Genomic DNA, 19,532 nt, shown 5'->3' on the forward strand with positions numbered 1-19,532 from the left:
GACAGCAATGAAAACCAACGGACTCTAGATGCACACTGCAAGAGTCAAAGAACATGATGCAACTTTACAGCTGCATCTTGCTACTGTGAATGCCACAGCCAGTTAACGATATCCACAAGAACCGATCATCCCCACCCTCTTGACCAAGTCCACCATTTCCCCTCTTCCTCACCACCCAATTTCCTCCCCAAACCGATCTACTAACCTCCCGCTCGCCCACTCCTCTTCCCTCATCCTCTCCAAAACCCTCAAGCAATCCCTCACACTCTCCTCCACGCTCACCGCCCCTTCCTCCTTCCACGCCACCAGCCCCGTCTCCACCCTCCCCGGATGCAACAGCAAAAACTGCACCTGCGGCACATCAATCACAAAACTCCTCATCACCGCATTCAGCGCTGCTTTACTAGCTCGATACGCGTAGGCTCCCCCCGCAGAATTCGCCAAGATAGATGACATGCGTGAGGAGAGAATGACAACTTTGGGGCGTGTGATACTGGTATTTTCCAGTGACGATGCCGAAGAGGAGAGGAGAGATGGCAAAAAAGATTTGATAAGATTAAATGTTCCCCAAGTGTTTACTTCGAACGTTCGCATCATTGTTTCTTTATCCATGACTTCCAGTGTCTCGGTGCTTGCGACGTTGCGGGTTCCATCTTTCTCGCGGGATACTATTGATGGGACTAGGCCGCGGATGCCGGCGCAGTGAAGGATTAGAGTAATGGGTGTGTGGGCGTAGGTTGATGCGAGGGTTTGAACCGCGGAGGCGCTGGTGATGTCGAGGCGGTGGAAGGAAAGGGTTGGTGGGTGTGGTGTAGCGATTCTTCCGGGTAAAGGGTGGGTGTCTAGGGCTACGATTTTGGGTGTTGGGGTGGAAAGGGAGAGGTAGTGCGTTAGGAAGGTGAGGCCAAGGCCGGAGGAGGCGCCTGTTATTAAGATTGTTTCTATGGGGGACATGCTGGTACGGATATTGGGGGGTTTTTTATGTTGGTGGTGAAGGAGGAATTGATATCTCTTTGCTCTATATCTAGTGTATTACAATCTCATTGTGGAAACTACGACTAGGGAAACTATACTGTAAGAAGCCATGGTGTGTATCTGTTGGAATTATGATGTAATGACGCAACTACGCATTCAGCACACAAGTCTTTCCCGCCTAGATGTGCCGATTGCGGGATCCCGATATGTACGTAGGGAACCCCGCAGTAGCATCCGTAGCGGAAGATACTGCCCCACCAAAACAACAAGCTTCTGACAGAGTGGAATGGGGTTTATATACTGGCCATGTGTCCTGACAAGGGGGGGCACAATGGTACATACCTCGTACCTTTCTGAGATATATTTGTTCACAGACTCTTGTGTAAGAAGGAAAATATACTTGTTTTAGGAGAAGGTAGCACTGGGAGACAAACATGTTTTACCGACCGGGCAAGGAAGATCATGGGCTACCATACGATCCATTCAAGGTAAGTGGCATTTAAATTTCTCCAATTGTATACAATGCTATATTCAGAGGATACATGGTGTTTGGCAAATATTCATTTCGCCATTCCCAGCACGATGAGAAACCATTATGCCATTCCAACCCAACATCACTGAACACTCAATTCCCCAATCTACACCATTCTCAACTCCGAAATATTTCCTATAAATTTCAAATCCCAAATGCAACCAATTCACACATACCCCAGGCCTGCGTCGTGCCCCGACCCATCGGCTGGATCTCGACCCTCTCCCCCACCGGCACCGCAAACCTCGCCCCTTACTCCCAATTCAACAACCTCACCTTCGACCCCCCCTACGTAATGTTCAGCGCAAACCAAACTCCCAGCTCCACACAAAAAGACACAGTCCGCAACGTCGAAGCGACCGGGAAATTCATCTGGAACCTAGCTACGTACGAGCTGCGCGAGCAAGTCAACATCAGCGCAGTCCAAGAAGCCTATGGCGTTGACGAATTCGAGAAAGCGGGGCTGGAAAAGGAAGGCAGTAAGCTTAGCTCTGTGCGCATCGCCCCTCGAGATGGAGCGGAGGCGGCTGGGAAGCACGAGCAGATGTTTATCCCAATGGTAAAGCAGAGTCCCGTCAAATTCGAGTGCGAGTACCACAGCACGTTGCGTCTCCCAGGAAATCCGCCAATGGGGTCTGTAGATGTGGTTATCGGGAAGGTGGTTGGCGTGCATATTGATGAGCGCGTGTTGACGGATGGCAAGATTGATGTCAGGAAGACGCAGCCGATTGCGCGGTGTGGGTATTACGAGTATGCGGTTGTGAGGGAGGTGTTTGAAATGAGGATTCCTGGGGAGGATAAGGCGATTATGGCGGGGTTGGAGGGGAGTGCGAGGGAGAATAGGAAGTTGGATGATGGGGGTGGGGAGTAGAATGATGGGGGGATTTTAGATGAGGTATCGAATTCGAGTTTATCAGTACAGTCTTTGTGCGCGAGTGATACAAGTAATTATGAAAGTGATAATATTGGTGCATTCCCATCGATGCGCTGGCATAATTCATTCTATTTATTAAATAACAGTTTCCTGTAGTTCTCGCAATGTCTAGTACACATAACGGAAGTTGGGATTCTCTCTATCCGTCAAATCCTCGAAACCATGGGTATTGTTGATTTCCGTGCCAAACTCACGGTCCTTCTTCTTGTTACGGAGCGTGAGGTTGAACCGTAAAAAGATAATGACGCAGACGAGAGCAGAGTAGCAACCAAGATGAATGGCCAACGTCTTGAGGTAGCGAGGGTCATTGTCGAAGAAGACCTTGGGGCCAATAGCGTTGCCGGCGCACCAGGCAAAAAAGTTCATGGTGATGCAGACGGACTTCTTGGTTTGCCCTCCGACATTACGCGTCAGCATGGACATACCGAGACCTTGGGCTGCCCAAAAGGTAAAGACGATCCAGTAGCTGATGAGCAGACCGGCTCGGGTTGCGCTGTTTGTATTCTTAACAGTCATGATGACAATGGTACCTGTGAAAGCTGGGATCAGATATATGGCCATAGTCAGAAGGTTCTGCTGTGTCTTCTTGACGATATAGACCGAGCTCATGAGCGTGAAGATGATAATGGCGCCAAGAACCATGGCCAGAAGCTGAGTCTCAAGAATACTGAATCCGAGTCCTTGGACGATGATGTTGTAAAAAGCACCAAGTCCAGAAGTAGGAAGCGTGGTGAATATCTGGATACCCATGTAGCAGTAGGTCTGGGGGTCGAGAAGTGCTTCCTTGAACTGGTACGCGCGAAACTTCTTGTTTTGAAGACCAGTCTGGTTGGAGCGTACACGCTCGACCATCAGCTTCTTGTCTTCTTCCGACCAGCACTTTGCGCGCATAGGGCTGTCGGGAAGCCTCCAAATAACGAACAATCCCCACAAAAAGGAGATGCAACCGTAGGTGATGAAAATGGCCTGCCATGACCGAATTGATGCATTTCCCGGGTGGCTCTTGAAGCTTGGATGTCTGATTTGTGAAAAGCAGTAGGCCAAAAGACCACCAACAATTTGTTGCATACCGTCTGATGCACAAGATTAGCAAATACATAGTAATACGATTTCAATGCATGTTAACTTACTCATCATGTACCAGTAAGTCACAATCGAAGCTTGCTCCTCTCGCTTGTACCAAAGTGAAGTCATGATGAGAAAAGCAGGCTGGCAGACTGCCTCAAAAATACCAAGCAGGGTTCGGACAGAGATAAGCGCTGGAAAGCTAAAGCAGAGGGCATGACATGCAAGCACGACGCTCCATGCAAGAATGTTGAGACCGAGGTATTTGGCGACTGGCACTCTCTGCAGGATCCAATTGGTGGGGTACTCGACAACGAGTACAGCGAGGTAGATACAAGTGGTGAGCCATCCGAACTATTAAGTGTCAATTTTGTGTCGTGCAGACTTCTGTATGCTTTGGAACTCACTGTCTGCTTTGAATGAAGGACTGGAATATCGTCGCGGATACCCATGATGGAAGTCATGGACATGGTGCCTTTATCGAGAGACTTGTTGAATTAGAAAGAGACGAGATAATCCGTTAAGGATAATTACCTGCAAAAAATAGGTAAAGACCATGATAGGAAGCACACGCCTGTCGATCAACTTTTTCAATCGCTTGTTCTCCTCTTCCGAGATGTATATTTCAGTCTCGCTGACATACTGCGCGACTTCTCGATCGATACGTTCGTAGTTGACATGTTCGCCTTTCTCGTCGCCAGCCGACAGCACACGCTCAACCTCGTTGACATCCTTATCGTTGAGGTGGCCAGCAGTGGCAGGCAAGCCCTGCACCTTGTCGGCGCTGTCTCTAGCAGCAGCCATACTGAAAGCCTTTCGGGGACTGGCAATTGAAGGAAATAGGGATGGAAGCTAAAGTGCCCCAACACTTGCGGTGAGGTGCTGAGTTGGAGGGCCACTTGAGATGATATTTCTACCCGGATCATATGTCTGGTGCGTCCGAGCGTACCCCAGTCTACCCCGTACCCCGGCGGGCTCCTCCGCAAATCACATACAATGGGGCATGTACACTACCTCACGGCAAGCCTGTATTGACGGTTGAACATAGTCACCTCATCGGTTGCCCCGCCCCAGCATAGCAAATGATCTTCACAGGCGTGCTGCTGCTAGCCCGGCCAAATGGGCGCCATTGCTGCAACTTCAGTCGCTCTTTGTTAAGGTCAGCAACCCCACGGACCTGGTATCCACACAATTTGCGTGGTGGCCTACAATGCAGAGAGACAAGCACGTAGGATTAAGCACTGTGAAGAAAGCCACGACTTGGCATGTCTCCCGGAAGAGGATTGTCTCGGCACACATGATGCCGAAGATGCGAGTGGTAGGCCACCAGCTGCCTGATGGCTGGTGGAAATATTCCTTCGGGCTGGAGCTGATGGCGGCTGGCTTCCCCAGCTTGGATGCGAGTCGGTTAGCAAGGGCTATTTAAACGGCGGCCGTGTTTCCCTTGACGGTTCATTGCTGATCTTGGCCGCCTGCGCAATAGCCTCCCGCGGAGTCGGCGTAATGATCGACGAGGGTCGGCGCAATACATGGCGAATGCGAAAGGCATCTTCCTGTGGCCTTTCAACACACAATGACGAGTCTTTTGGTGTTGATTCAGATGCGGGGATGAGTCGTGGCTTTCCAGGGACCAAGAAGCTGGTGCGAAATCCACGTGTGCCAAGCCTGTGTCGGTACAGAAATGAACAAGTTCGGTGCAGATTGGCACGAAAATCTGGCAATGGTTTACACCAAGTCTTGAGGTATGCAGTCGGAGTCTCTGAGTTGCCCCGGTCTGTGACCCCACTCTGTAGGGCTTGGTTCACATGTCTGGCCCAATACCCACCCGCTGGACTACGCGTGTTGATAACCTGTCGCGCCTCCGCTTCTCGTCTTCTTCTTGTGCACTTCGTGAGAGCAATTGGGATTTTGCTGCTCGATATCTAGTTTCCACTGCCCAAGAGCAGCCATTCCAAATTCACCAAACATCTCAGAATCCACATCCGCCATGTCAACACTCACAGTGCATGGTCTAACGAAAGGCCAGATAGATGAGAAGATCCTTCTCCTAACTCACAACCTGATCAACATTCACGACACAACCGGCGAGTTCCTACTCAAACTCGACGATGGACGCATAATCGATACCAAGGGCTGGGATGGCTGGGAATGGACTCACGGAATTGGACTGTACGGGCTATGGCATTACTACACGCTGACGGGTAGCACGGCCACACTCGACATCATAAAAGGCTGGTTTGACAAGCAACTCGCGAAGGGCACGACCAAGAATATCAATACAATGAGCCCATTCCTCTCATTGGCATACTTGTACGAAGAGACGGGCAACAAGACATTTGTTCCATGGCTGGACACCTGGGCTGAGTGGGTCATGCACGGGCTGCCCCGCACCAAGTTTGGCGGATTCCAGCACGAGACGTACAACTCGTTCAACAAGGATGAGCTCTGGGATGACACACTGATGATGAGCGCGCTGCCGTTGGCAAAGATTGGTCTTACCCTGAACCGCCCAGAGTACGTAGAAGAAGCGAAGCGCCAATTCATTCTGCACTGCCAGTACCTATGCGATACAAGCACTGGCTTGTTCTACCACGGCTGGAAGTGGGAAGACAAGGGTGGATTGGAGGTCGGACACAACTTTGGCAAAGCACGATGGGCACGCGGAAACTCGTGGCTCACGATTGCTATCCCGGATTTCATTGAACTTCTAGATCTCAAGGAGAGTGATCCGCTACGGCAGTTCCTCGTGGGAATTCTTGAGTCGCAATGCCGGGCGCTAGTCAAATGTCAAGCAGAGAGTGGCATGTGGCGCACCCTGCTCGACATTCCCATTTCCGAGGGCAGTTATGAAGAGTCATCAGCCACGGCGGGCTTCGCATACGGTATGCTCAAGGCGTGCCGGAAGCGGTATATTAGCGGAGACGTGTTCCTGGAGAGCGCAGTAAAGGCGATCAAGGCTGTCATGGGCAAGATCAATGCCGAGGGCGAGCTGACAGAGACGAGCTTTGGCACGGCCATGGGTCATGATTTACAGCATTACAAGGACATCAAGATTACTAGCATGCCGTATGGACAGGCCATGGCCATTATGGCACTTGGAGAGTTCATGAGGACCTTTATCTAACGAATCCATCATGCTAAGACACGATTTATGTATGATACGTGTCTGCAATGTACCAATACCCGTGAGGGCCGCCGATTCATTGTCTAGGTCTCATAGTCCAAGTTGTTGTGCAAGTGGTGTGAGTCTCGGCGGGGTCGCGTACGTGAAGGCTGGGGTGTCGGAGGACGGATGCGGAGGTGCTGCTCTATTTCAGGCATGCGATGAAGCTATAATTATTTGTAGCCTTGTAGCCAACGGACCGAATGGGTAGCAGGGCGTGGAGAAAGCGATGGTGGTGGAATTCGGTGGACGCGTCTCGACAGGGCGGGGAAGTCGTGTTTGGCGGTGAGGCTCGATTGCAGGCGCAGGCGGGCGCTGATTGGCCAGGCGACAACCTTCTCTGCCTTTCTGCCATGCTGTCTAGAAGATTCTCGAGCTCCACCAAAGGCTATATGAGCCCCAAACATGAGCCTCCTCTGCGTTTTTCTTCATTGAATTGCTCTCTTTCTCTCTCACCACATAGACACTGCAGTCTTGCAATTTGCTCTTTTTCTCGCCCAATAGAAGAGCCTAATACTCCAATTACCCCGCTCATACTGTTTGTCTTCCCCGCATCAGCCGCACATCTAGTCTACTCTTTCCATCACTTGCTGCAAAAAAACATCGTCTGACTCTACCATTTGCAGCTCCGAACACTTCACACCCGTCACCATGTCTGGGGAGACTTTCGAGTTCCAGGCTGAGATCTCTCAGCTGCTCGGTCTCATCATCAACACCGTCTACTCGAACAAGGAGATCTTCCTGCGAGAACTCATCTCCAACGCCTCCGATGCCCTCGACAAGATCCGATATGAAGCCCTCTCAGACCCAAGCAAGCTTGACAGCGGCAAGGACCTTCGCATCGACATCATCCCCAACAAGGAGGCCAAGACCCTCACCATCCAAGATAGCGGTATTGGTATGACCAAGGCCGATCTCATCAACAACCTGGGTACGATTGCCCGCTCAGGCACAAAGCAGTTCATGGAGGCCCTGTCAGCCGGTGCCGACATCTCCATGATTGGTCAATTCGGTGTTGGTTTCTACTCCGCATACCTCGTCGCTGACCGCGTCACCGTCGTATCAAAGAACAACGATGACGAGCAGTACATCTGGGAGTCAAGTGCTGGTGGTACCTTCAAGATCACTGAAGACACCGAGGGCGAGCAGATCGGCCGTGGTACCAAGATCATCCTCCACCTCAAGGATGAGCAGATGGACTACCTCAACGAGAGCAAGATCAAGGAGGTTGTCAAGAAGCACTCCGAGTTCATCTCATACCCCATCTACCTTCACGTCCTGAAGGAGACCGAGAAGGAGGTTGAGGATGACGAGGCCACCGAGGAGAAGGTTGAGGAGGGTGACGAGAAGAAGCCCAAGGTTGAGGAGGTCGACGAGGAGGAAGAGAAGAAGGAGAAGAAGACCAAGAAGGTCAAGGAGTCCAAGATCGAGGAGGAGGAGCTCAACAAGACCAAGCCCATCTGGACCCGCAACCCACAAGACATCACCACTGAGGAGTATGCCTCATTCTACAAGTCGCTATCCAACGACTGGGAAGACCACCTTGCCGTCAAGCACTTCTCCGTTGAGGGTCAGCTCGAGTTCCGTGCCATCCTCTTCGTTCCCAAGCGCGCACCTTTCGACCTGTTCGAGACTAAGAAGACCAAGAACAACATCAAGCTCTACGTCCGCCGTGTCTTCATCACCGACGATGCTACTGACCTGATCCCTGAGTGGCTCAGCTTCGTCAAGGGTGTCGTCGACTCCGAGGACCTGCCCCTCAACCTGTCTCGTGAGACCCTCCAGCAGAACAAGATCATGAAGGTCATCCGCAAGAACATTGTCAAGAAGACCCTCGAGCTCTTCAACGAGATTGCCGAGGACCGCGAGCAGTTCGACAAGTTCTACTCTGCCTTTGGCAAGAACATCAAGCTTGGTATCCACGAGGACTCCCAGAACCGCGCTTCCCTCGCCAAGCTCCTCCGCTTCAACTCCACCAAGTCTGGTGAGGAGCAGACCTCCCTCACTGACTACGTCACCCGCATGCCTGAGCACCAGAAGCAGATGTACTACATCACTGGTGAGTCGCTCAAGGCTGTCCAGAAGTCGCCCTTCCTCGACACTCTCAAGGAGAAGGGCTTCGAGGTTCTCTTCCTCGTTGACCCCATTGACGAGTACGCCATGACTCAGCTCAAGGAGTTCGACGGCAAGAAGCTTGTCGACATCACCAAGGACTTTGAGCTTGAGGAGTCCGAGGAGGAGAAGAAGGCCCGTGAGGCTGAGGAGAAGGAGTACGAGGGTCTGGCTAAGAGCCTGAAGAACGTCCTCGGCGACAGGGTCGAGAAGGTTGTTGTCTCTCACAAGCTCGTCGGCTCACCATGTGCCATCCGTACCGGCCAGTTCGGTTGGTCAGCCAACATGGAGCGTATCATGAAGGCCCAGGCTCTCCGTGACACCTCTATGAGCTCTTACATGTCTTCCAAGAAGACGTTTGAGATCTCGCCCAAGTCTGCCATCATCAAGGAGCTCAAGCGCAAGGTTGAGGCTGACGGTGAGGACGACCGCACTGTCAAGTCCATCACCCTCCTTCTCTTCGAGACCTCTCTCCTTGTCTCTGGCTTCACCATTGACGAGCCTGTTCAGTACGCTGAGCGCATCCACAAGCTCGTCTCTCTTGGTCTGAATGTCGACGAGGAGGTTGAGACCGAGCAGGAGAAGGGTGAGGCCTTAACCGAGGCGCCCGCCGCCGCTGGCGAGAGCGCCATGGAGGAGGTCGACTAAGCGTGTCGCCTGTGTCGCCTGGTTTCAAAAAGTTTGGTCGGCGCTTTGATATCCCTTTCATGTGTCATGGCTTTCCTTTTCTTTCTACATCTTTTGCATGATGACGGAGCTTAATCTTCGATGGAGTCTTAGAGTGGTGGACCTTTATGCATCACGAGTAAATGGATATCCCGAACTGTATCTTCGGTAGATTTGCCCATAGGTAGTTACTTTTGACGAATGATGAAATGTTCAAAAAGCAAAATGTTGTTCTGTGTGAAGATGTGAGTGGTGTGACGCAAGTGGCCTTTGGGTTAGGTGAAGGTTGAGGCGAGCGACTACTCTAGGACTACTAGTGGAGGTTGTAGTGCTATTCTGCTTGGCGAAGACGGCGTTGTTTGACTTTACATGTGGTGTGTGAGATGGTTGTACTGTGGTGTTGCAATCTAATCAGAGATGGCAAGGGCAAGGGTCCAAACGGGCTGGGCTCCGCCACGATGATCGTCCCGTGTCCGCGAAAACAGGATCTCTCCGCAGCCTGGGCCACATTGGCATCTCTGTAACGACAGGGATGAGGAGAAGGCATGACGTAGGAGGTGGCACAACAGCAGTACCTAGAAACATAATTTAGATCCAGCTCTAAAGTGGGCAGGTTGAGAGTAGAATCCGTAGCATCTTTAATGCATTAATCCTTTTCGAATCATCCAAAAGTCCATCAAACGCATCATGTCCGCCTTGGATCAAATCAAGCAGCAGAACGCAGCGCTCCAATGTAAGCTGACGAACGTGATACAAGTATGCTGAGATGCTGAGATGAGGGTTACAGCGAGCGTGGGAAGCGTCTCCAAAGTCGCAGGACCGACTGCGAAGAAGTCCACGACAGCGACACCAGTGAAGCCAGCAACCAAAGCCGCCCCTGTTAAGAAGGCATCAGCGGTGACTACAGACACAACGAGCCCAGCTGGTACGCCTGTGAAGAGGGTTCCTAGAAAGCTCAATGCGGCTGGCACGCCTACGTCTAATGTGACAAAGACAACGACTACACCAGCGGCTACAAAGAAGCTTGGTAGCACACCAGCGGTGAAAAAGGCACCAGTAACAGCAGGCAAAACGAGCGTCAGCGAGGTGTCAAAGCCCGCCCGCACACGCACACCTCTTGGTACCATCAAACCCCTGCCCGCCAGGAAGAAGTCAACTGCAGACACACCAGACACCAAGCCCGCAAGCACCATCAAAAAGACAACAACAAGCACACCCGTCAAAAGCACTTCTACCCCCGCAAAAGCCACGCCCGTCAAGGCACCTACCAGCATAGGAAACAAGACCTCGACCGTCAAGAAGACACCAGTCAAGGTGAACCCGGACGGTACCTACCCAACCCCCCTCTCCATACTCCAAGCTTATCCACCCCCAGGCCACGACCAAGTCCCCCAACGCGCCCCCGGCGCCATTGGCAAAACCATCAACACCGCCACAGGCACGCTCAATAAAACCGTAGGCACAACAACGGGGACGCTAAACACGATTACGGATTCGGCGACTGCAGGCGTCAACAGGACCGTCGATGGCGTCACGGGGGTTGCGGGAAAGGGGTTGGATAGGCTGCCTGCGGGCGTGGGCAAGCCGGTGAAACATGTGACAGATGGGGTGGGCAAGACGGCGACGGGCGCGGTGGATAATGCGTATTATACGGTTGGGAGTGCGACAAAGGGGGTTCAGGGGACAGTGAGTAAGACTACAGGAGCGCTGGGGAGGGGAGATGTTAAGGGGACTGTTGCGGGGGCTACGAGTGGTGTTGGTATGTTTTGTTCTTTCTTTCTTTTTCTTTCCTCCTCTTCGTTCACATCTCTTTCTTCTCCTTCCTCTTTTTGTTTTTCCGGGCAAAATGGTTGATTGTGGGCTAATGTGTTTGGGATTACTACTAGGCAATACCGTCACGGGTGTGGGCAAAGGACTCGGGAATACCGTTGGTGATGGGCTGGCTGGGCTAGGAAGCACAGTTGGAGGACCGGTTGGTGGCGTGGTGGGGAATGTAGGTAAAGGCGCTAATAATGCTGTTAGCGGCATCACGGGGGGTCTGGGTGATGGCGTAAACAAGCTTGGAAAGGGGGATGTGATTGGCGGTGTTGGAAGCACGCTTGGGGGTGTAGGGCGCGGTGTTGGCGGGCTGCTAGGCGGTATCACGGGGTATGGGGAGGGGCGGGAGGAACAGTGAAGGCGCAAGGTGGAGGAGTGGTTGTCTGGTGTTTGCACGACGACTACGATGACGGAAGCAGCCGAGGGGGAAGGGGATGTGGATGTGGATGCGGATGTGCAGTGGGCGGCTGGAAATCAAGACTCCCGGATCCGAGATTGCCTCCGTGAGCGAGCCGGCGCCGAAAGAGCAGGGTCACAAGATGCAGGACAGACTGGAGATTGAGAATCAAGGGCTACGGGAAGATTTCTTTTTATTACGGGTTCGCGTTTATCGTTTAGGCTATGTATTGCTTTATGCAGGAAGGGGGTTTTTTTTGGGTTCAGTGAGCTCAGTTAACTCCCAGTGGCTTTGAATACAAGCGCGGGTCAATTTCCATGGACTGTTGAAACATTGCAGGGTCACGACCTGAAGTTTTGCATGATAGCGGCACGGGAGATGTCCCCTCGTTATTGCCGTTGGACAAGGACAGGGGCGGTGGCTCAAAGTCGAGTTGTGTTTCCTCGAAACGCCTTTGTGCTTGCTGCGTTGATCATGACAGTCTCGGCGATGACATGACGTTTTGGCCAAGTTGTGGTGTGATGGCTATTCGCGACTCGGATCTCGTAATATGCCGCAAGCATGACGCGTTCAAAGGGCGCGTCTACGACGATTGTAATGATGGATTAGAGTGGATTTACGTACGATGATACCACTGGCGCTCATGTGCACAGTGGGGTGGTTCATGATGGGCTCGTATATGGACATACGCCGCCGACAAGTTCATAGGCTGTGCCGCGACCAGCGTCGTCGATGGCCATGTTCAGGCCCCCTCTCTCGCCCAGGCTTGATGTGCCTTGACGTGCGCCGCCGAAGCTTGTTTGGACGGGCCCAATGACACGTCGAGGCTTGTTCCGGGGTTGGGCCTATACGCTCGCTGCGGGCATGTCCCTGCGACTGCGTTAGCTTGAGGAGTCGTCCCCTTTGTCCCTCACACACACCCACGACACCATCCACGGAAATGACGGCATCCTTGGAACAGTCTATACGCTCCCGCTCCACGGGAACACTGCTGCTTTGGGGACATGCATCGATGGGCTACCCGCGATGATTGCAAGTTTTTACGCCAGTACTGTGGCTATCCTAGCCGTAGATCCCGGCATGCACACAGTCAGCACAAACGCGCGACAAGGGGGAGTCGCTTGTACGAAACAACACGGTACTACAGCGCCATTTGCACAGTGGCTAGAGCGGACATGGCCCTCCGTACAAGGCCCCGAAAGCCGGGTGAGGCTGTGCCACAACGGGCATATGCTCACGGCCACCTTGTAGTAAATTCACGCACCTAACCAAACTACACCGGTGCCCTAGCCACATGCCTATTGGCCCCGTCCACTCTCATCTCACCATGCTGCCTGATTAAAGCATCGTGATCCCCTCCCCATCATCCACTTGCCTGTGGCTTGACTTACGGACCAACCCCGCTCACTCAGGCACCTAATCGAGACATTTCCTTTTTGTCATTAAACACCCAGTGCGTCAGTCGAACAGAAAGAGATATATACACCGGAATAGGAGCCACTAACCCGCCTCTAGACACTCTCGACCTGTCCCTATCACCACTGTACCACGCAAAAGCCCAGTCAGCCTATAATACACCCGTCTTGACATTCCTGTCCAACAACATTCACTTCTACTCAACCTTATCCACTCTTTCACCTTCCCACTCGGAGGCCGAAAATAAAAACACCAATACCAACCACTATTCCAACCTACTCTCATCAACCATGTTCCGCACACTCACCACCCTCACCCTCCTCCTCGCCTCCTCCCTCGCCGCTCCAACAAACACCCCCACACACCACACTTCGGACCTCCAATGCCGCTGCCTCACCTTCTCCACCAGCACCGCACCAACCCACTGCCCCTATCAAGAGCTCCTAACCTTAGACTGGGACGCCGCCCTCTCCCTCGCCACCGCGAACGACCTCAAACTCCAGTTCGCCAGTTCCGCCACAATCGCCAAAGTCCTCGCCATCCCCACCCCTTTAGACCCCAGTATCCTGGATGCCGTCCACCAGGGCAAGACGCTCCCGCTCGACCCGGCCGAGCAGGTACGCAGTGAGAATCGCATGATTTGCGGGTTTGAAGATGATGTTGAGAGGGTGGAGCGCTGGGAGGATGGCGTGGGTATGATGGGGGCTGAGGTGCATTATGTGGGCACGGTGCTGGGGTTGTTCATGGTATTCTTTGTCGCTTATCTTGTTGCCGAGTATCTTTGGACTGTGTAAGTTTTCATTCCCCTTTATCGCTGTTTTTCTTTGGGAGAGGGATGGGAAGAACTAACGGGATTATCAACAGGTGCTTTACGAGGACACGCGGCATTCGACTCGAGGGAGAAGAGAAGGCGTTGACGGTCGAGTGCGATGGATTGATGCCCGAGCAGAGGTGAAGATGGCGAAATTTGCATGGACAGATGAAAGAAGCATTTTGGCTCTGGAGAAGGAGTCAAATGCATACGACGATATGACTTCAACACACTACACGCAACCAGCCCTTGGGTTCTCCGGTTCGATGTGGAACACGGCGACCCGATACAGCACCACCCTACCCACCGTCCGCCCGCCCGCCATACAACACACTTTTCGGCATCACATGGACACTTCCAACCGGTCTTGCCTTCCACCAACACGGGATATCGGGTGTCCGGTCGTCCTGCATACTTACCACCAACCTTTTCTTTACTAGACGGGAGAAGGGGGGGGGGGGAAAGGGGGTCAACCATTTCTACGCACCGGTGGAGAAAAACAGGAATGATACAGTTAGGATTAGGATTGGGTACAAGGGATATATACCACAAGGCATACTATGTAGCCTGGCAGGGTTGCGTATGAGAGATTCCATCATGTACGATAAAAAGCGGATTTACTACAATATACCAAGTTCCTTTGTACATCTCGATCGACATTGCAGTGTTGGAAGACGTGGAGAAGCACGAAATGTGATGATATTGTTGGATAAAAAAAGGTATTAACGTGTGAACGTATGATGAATTCGATTTGGATATATATATAGAGAGAGAGAGAGAGAGATGCATGGGAACAAGTTCGCTCGAGATATCAAAAAAAAAAACACGGATGCAAGACAAGAGGAACAAAACTTCAAGAACCACACGTTTATGCACAATCTGCAGGAGGAGAAAAGACCTTTCTCCTTTTCTCAACTCCCAGTAAACGAAACAGCGCGAGGGGATAAGTTTAAAAAAAAAGTAGACACGACCATATCAAGAGAAAATGCGACGACTGAAAAAGATGATGTTATAAACAGTGTGTTACCAAACCGCACAGTGGAGACCAGAAAAAAAATGCTTAGGTAACAAGAAGACCCAAAAAGAAGAAGCAGTCCATATCTACTATACTCGTCCCAAATCTAAGCGCTCGAAAAAGAAGAAGAAGGGGAAGAAAGAAAAAAAAGAAGTCAATCCCTCAGGAGACCCTCTTCAGAGAAGAAAAACCAGTGGGACCAGCGACCAACAAGCTCCCCTCTTGGGTGCAAAATGTACATGTTCAAGGTAACATATACAATCCACCTAACAAGGAAGACAGGTAAAGTGTGCCGGCTACGTTGGCCAGGCGGCGCTGGTCCTCACACATGTACAACGAAAGTTATATGTGAAAAGAAAGAGAAAAAAAAACCCCTGTTTCCCAAACCCAAAGTGCCTTTATATCTAGGCAGACAGTACATATGTATCCTCCTCATCTGCTGCGCGGCGAATTTGGAAAGGCTGGAAGCCGTTGTTCTTGCCCTTGTAGGCATGAACGGCCAATCCCATCTCACGCATGCGCTCTGCACCACGACCAGGGGCAGGCCGCTTCTCCTTTGTGCCTTTGCGATGTTGCTTTCTATACAGCTTCTCCTTGCGGCGCTGCTTCTTCTTCTCGAGCCCGACCTTGATGTCAATGGCTCGGCGCACAGGCATGTCAGCGGCATCGTCATCTTCTTCCTCAAGATCAAATGGATTCCTCATGGTGATGGACGTGCGTGGGACAGAGGCAGAGACGGTAGGCACAGGTCTCTCGGCAATGCCGCCAAAGCGTATCGAGATGTCGCTACGCTGGCGAGCAGCCAAGGGGTTGACAGAGCCGCGGCGAGTGGGTGGAGGGGAATGCAGCCGCTTGGGAGAATTGCCAAACAGCTTGCGTGGCGGTGGAGAGCGATGCACGGCACGCTTGGCGGGCGGCGGTGACCGCAGGCGCTTTGGTGAAGGTAGAGGTGAACGCTTCTTGCTGATGTCTTTGCGGCGACCGCGCAAGTCGGCATCCGGGTCCATGCGACCATGCATCATCAGGTGGTCGGTCTCTGAGGCTCGGTTCTCGCATTCAGAGACTTCGTCCTCTTCGTCATCCGGAAGCTCGGGATCCGATGTGGGAAAGGTAGGATCAATGTCTTGTGGAGTAGGCTTGTGCTTGGCGGCACGTCGGCGTTCTAATGTCGACATGTATGCCTCCTCTGCCGGCCTATCTTCATCGAGGGTACCACAAACAAAGTCGGTGCTGTCGGGTAACTCGGGGCTCGGAACACGGATGTTGACCGGCCTCGACTTCCTCCGCTTTGGTGGTTTGTCCATGATCTTGAGGCCATCTCGGCTTTCGAGAGATCCAATTGACGACTCAGACACGGTGCGGGTAGGCTTTAGGCGAAGCTGTTCCAGGTGCTCCACCGATGTCGCAGCGGTTGATGCTCCAGGGGCCCACCAATTGTAGTCGGAACCTGCATCACTTTCGTCATCGGAGCCAGCAAATCCGTTCTCGTCATCCGTCTGGAAGCCCTCGTCAGTGGTTTCGCTACGCGCATCACTATCATCGTGGTCTTCATCAAGCAGGTCGTCGTCATCATCATCGTCGTCCATTTCGATATTGTCGTCGTCATCGTCTTCTTCATCTTCTTCATCTTCCTCTTCCTCGATCGCCTCCTCTTCTGCAACCTCCTCGCCTAGCTTGCGTAGGTTGTTCTCGATTTTGAGCGTGTCTTGGACTGTTAGTCTGCTTCGGTGGCAAGTGACTTCTTGAGTCCACTCCTCAACCTCCTCTTCCGAGCTAGCAAACTCATGGAAGCGGTATGCCTCACAACGAGCTAGATCGGAGTTGGCACTCAAGCGGCGGGTCCGGTCGACTGGGCGTGCTTTCCGGACGCTGACAGGTGAATTGTTACGGACTGTCGAGTCAGAGTCGCGGTGGACTTTTTGGGTTGCTTTGGGAGACGAAAGGATCCGGTGTGGTGGTGGGGCCGGGCTGGCCATCCGACGGGGTTTGGCTGCGACAGGCTTTGGAGGCGCTTCTTCTGAAGGCTTGGATGGGCACGCAAACTTGATGGTGCTGACACGTTTTGGAGGCTCTTCTGAGGCAGGGATAGCGGCAGCGGCAGGAGCCTGTTTCGAGGCAACCTCCTCTTCTGGCTTCTTCTTCTTCTCCTCCTTGGCGCCACATGCAAACATGATGCGTCTCTTCCTTCCGAGAACTGCCTCAATGTTCTGCTCGGTATTTTGTGGGGGCGCAACCTTGTGCACTGGAACAGTGTTTTCGCCATCGTGGGAAGCGATTGAGATTGGTAGCTCCAATGGCTTGTTGTTGAACATGGGCAACATGCCGTGAAAGGATACTGTAGGGAGCGGAGGGCTAGGTGTGCAGGGTCGAGTGCCAGGACTTGTGAAGCCCCCGTCACTTGTAAGATCAGTAGTACCGCTGTTGTTGCTCCATGTCGAGATGCACGACATGCCGCGGACTGGACTCGCGTCGGACCGGCTGTCAACAGGGGAGCTAGTAGTAGATCCCGATTTGAGGGCCGAGGTGAGCAACGATTCTTTGCGGTCGCAGACGGGTTTTGATTTTGTAAAGGACGCGGTTGTGGTGTTTTGGAGTACCAAGGGCGTAGGGCGCTGCGCGCGGGGTTCGGGCGGCTCATCAAGGTCGCCCATGGTCTCGTCCTCGGCAGTCATGAGGGGTGGCGATGCTGTAGCAGACATGGTCTGTGGCGTGCTTACTTGCAGTGCGCCTTGTTTGCTTATGTGATCCTGGTCGTTGGCCATGAGGTTCTAAGGCTGACTAATGGACTGTCAAAGGACTTTTGGGGTATGAAAGCAGAAATAGGTCTGGTGATGTGGTGTGAAGGAAACGTCTGGGTGGTGATGCGATGATTGATGAGGTTTGTCAGGCTGGCCGTTGATGGTGGAAATGTTGGAAAAAAGCGGCCGAACCAAGGCGTAGAATTCCGTCAGGCTGTACAGACGCGTGGTGGTGGTGGTGGTGGTGGTGGTAGTAGTAGTAGTAGAAGAGGTGTGTGTGTGAGTGTGTGCTAGCGGAGACTATAATGGCAGGTTGGACGAAAGTGTGGGGGGGCGCCCCAAGGAGACGGTGTTATAATATCTCAAGCAACATGGTGGAGAAGAGTAAAGTTGAACCTGGGGGTTGGAACAATGGACGAGCTAGAAGACGTATCAGAACCAGGCAGTGTCAGGCAGTGTGGAGAGGGAAGGGGGTACCTAGTGACGAGGTCAAACCCAGGGCGACGACGTGTGGCGACGGGCCGTAGTTGGTGGATGGGGGCCGTAGACAGGCGGTTGCTAAGAGAAATGGGGCTTGGCAGATGGCGTGGACAAAGGTGGCAGAAGGCCGTCAAGTCAGACGACTTATGCGCACTTGAGAGCTGCGACAGTAGCGGCGCGGACGGGCGAGTCGGAGCGCAGTGAAGGGGGGTGGGAGGGGGAGAGAAAGGAATTTGATGTGCAATGGCGTCTCGGCACCGATTTGGGGTTGGCAGAGAGAAACAGTGGGTAGGGGACGCCAGTGCTCGGCTTGGCTGTGCCGCTTTGGCCTGGCAAGAATAGTGACTTTTTTTCTGGTAGCGCAGTTAATGGCTGGGACGCACGGCGCGCCTGTAATTTAACGCTTACAGTGGCCGTTGTGTGCGTGTGCGTGCTGGCGAAGTCGAAGACACGGCAAGCATTGGCAGATGGCGCCGTCTCACGCTGTCTAGGGCACCGCCAGGCGCGAAACGCAATTGCATTGCGCAAGTCAGTGTTTCGGCCGCCCATGTCGGAAGACTTGACGTCGTCTGTCGTCGAAGCAGCAGCAGCAGCAGCAAGACCCTGAATTGCGGGCAGCGTCAGCATGTGCCTCTTCCTTGACGACTCCGCTGTGTCGTCTCCGCCAAACACGTGCATGGTGGCCTCGAGTGGGTGCATGTCTATGCGTCGACTGGAGGGCCAAATGCAAATGCCTCACTCTGCACACGCCCCGTTGCTCGTATTTGAAGCTCGGCTCTAGAGTAGTAGATGCATACAGAGGACCCGTATGTCTGGATGTAGCATGTACAACCAACCTTAGTTACTATGTACGTAGATACACGGACTCCACCAGCGCAACCTCACCGCTGCCACTCACCGCTCCCTGGCAGGCCCATGGATGCGCCCTCAAAGTCCCTGGATTTGGGGATCCATCATCTGACAAGTCCAAAGCCGCCGGGCTGTCGTTTGACCAACCAGGTCGTCCTGTCCAGCTGAGCCCTCGCACGCCGTGCATCAAGGCGCATTGCCGTGTGGTGCAGTTGCAGTTGCAGGGCAGCACAGCACAGCACAGCACATGCCCGGCCGTAGGGCTCGATGGAGTCTGGGGCAGCGTGGGGGAGGTTTTGTTTGGCGCATCCGTGTTTTTTCATCCTTGCCGCCGCTGCCAATTTTCACAAGCAAGCGCCCCAACCGGCTTGCGGGGACACTTGGCCTGCCGCTCTCACGCTCGCTGTCCAACACCACCACGACCCCTCCTCCGTCCATGATCCATTCATCCGTCTGGTCTGCATCTTCACTGCACTTGGCTGCACATGCCTCTTCTGACATCGCCCTTGCCTGCCAGCCGCTGCAGCCCTGACCGGACATTTTTCTTCTTTATTTTGTACT

The 19,532-nt window shown here is 53.0% G+C and overlaps 9 protein-coding genes across 9 annotated transcripts; 6 read left to right on the forward strand and 3 right to left on the reverse strand.

The window, feature by feature from the left end:
* Window positions 1–168: 168 nt before the first annotated feature.
* On the reverse strand, window positions 169–954 carry COCVIDRAFT_96923 (hypothetical protein; the record flags this gene model as incomplete). The annotated part of the gene is made up of 1 exon (XM_014702031.1): window positions 169–954. One exon carries the CDS (start codon window positions 952–954, stop codon window positions 169–171), a length of 786 nt encoding a protein of 261 aa, XP_014557517.1.
* Window positions 955–1,409: 455 nt separating this feature from the next.
* Window positions 1,410–2,378, forward strand: COCVIDRAFT_37002 (hypothetical protein; the record flags this gene model as incomplete). The annotated part of the gene is made up of 2 exons (XM_014702032.1): window positions 1,410–1,463; window positions 1,689–2,378. The coding sequence occupies 2 exons, from the start codon at window positions 1,410–1,412 to the stop codon at window positions 2,376–2,378; spliced, it is 744 nt and encodes a 247-aa protein (XP_014557518.1).
* A 171-nt stretch (window positions 2,379–2,549) lies between these two features.
* On the reverse strand, window positions 2,550–4,310 carry COCVIDRAFT_37003 (hypothetical protein; the record flags this gene model as incomplete). The annotated part of the gene is made up of 4 exons (XM_014702033.1): window positions 2,550–3,514; window positions 3,572–3,860; window positions 3,914–3,994; window positions 4,041–4,310. The coding sequence occupies 4 exons, from the start codon at window positions 4,308–4,310 to the stop codon at window positions 2,550–2,552; spliced, it is 1,605 nt and encodes a 534-aa protein (XP_014557519.1).
* A 1,183-nt stretch (window positions 4,311–5,493) lies between these two features.
* On the forward strand, window positions 5,494–6,630 carry COCVIDRAFT_96960 (glycoside hydrolase family 105 protein; the record flags this gene model as incomplete). The annotated part of the gene is made up of 1 exon (XM_014702034.1): window positions 5,494–6,630. One exon carries the CDS (start codon window positions 5,494–5,496, stop codon window positions 6,628–6,630), a length of 1,137 nt encoding a protein of 378 aa, XP_014557520.1.
* Window positions 6,631–7,320: 690 nt separating this feature from the next.
* On the forward strand, window positions 7,321–9,429 carry COCVIDRAFT_37005 (hypothetical protein; the record flags this gene model as incomplete). Its single annotated transcript, XM_014702035.1, has 1 exon — window positions 7,321–9,429. The coding sequence occupies one exon, from the start codon at window positions 7,321–7,323 to the stop codon at window positions 9,427–9,429; it is 2,109 nt and encodes a 702-aa protein (XP_014557521.1).
* Window positions 9,430–10,134: 705 nt separating this feature from the next.
* Window positions 10,135–11,623, forward strand: COCVIDRAFT_96833 (hypothetical protein; the record flags this gene model as incomplete). The annotated part of the gene is made up of 3 exons (XM_014702036.1): window positions 10,135–10,180; window positions 10,235–11,206; window positions 11,334–11,623. The coding sequence occupies 3 exons, from the start codon at window positions 10,135–10,137 to the stop codon at window positions 11,621–11,623; spliced, it is 1,308 nt and encodes a 435-aa protein (XP_014557522.1).
* Window positions 11,624–13,368: 1,745 nt separating this feature from the next.
* COCVIDRAFT_96973 (hypothetical protein) lies at window positions 13,369–14,033 on the forward strand (the record flags this gene model as incomplete). The annotated part of the gene is made up of 2 exons (XM_014702037.1): window positions 13,369–13,868; window positions 13,943–14,033. 2 exons carry the CDS (start codon window positions 13,369–13,371, stop codon window positions 14,031–14,033), a joined length of 591 nt encoding a protein of 196 aa, XP_014557523.1.
* A 1,275-nt stretch (window positions 14,034–15,308) lies between these two features.
* COCVIDRAFT_96921 (hypothetical protein) lies at window positions 15,309–17,603 on the reverse strand (the record flags this gene model as incomplete). The annotated part of the gene is made up of 1 exon (XM_014702038.1): window positions 15,309–17,603. The coding sequence occupies one exon, from the start codon at window positions 17,601–17,603 to the stop codon at window positions 15,309–15,311; it is 2,295 nt and encodes a 764-aa protein (XP_014557524.1).
* Window positions 17,604–18,930: 1,327 nt separating this feature from the next.
* Window positions 18,931–19,411, forward strand: COCVIDRAFT_15245 (hypothetical protein; the record flags this gene model as incomplete). Its single annotated transcript, XM_014701971.1, has 2 exons — window positions 18,931–18,947; window positions 18,979–19,411. The coding sequence occupies 2 exons, from the start codon at window positions 18,931–18,933 to the stop codon at window positions 19,409–19,411; spliced, it is 450 nt and encodes a 149-aa protein (XP_014557457.1).
* Window positions 19,412–19,532: the final 121 nt, after the last annotated feature.

The sequence above is a fragment of the Bipolaris victoriae genome, assembly GCF_000527765.1.
Source record: "Bipolaris victoriae FI3 unplaced genomic scaffold scaffold_34, whole genome shotgun sequence".
Lineage (NCBI taxonomy): Eukaryota > Fungi > Ascomycota > Dothideomycetes > Pleosporales > Pleosporaceae > Bipolaris > Bipolaris victoriae.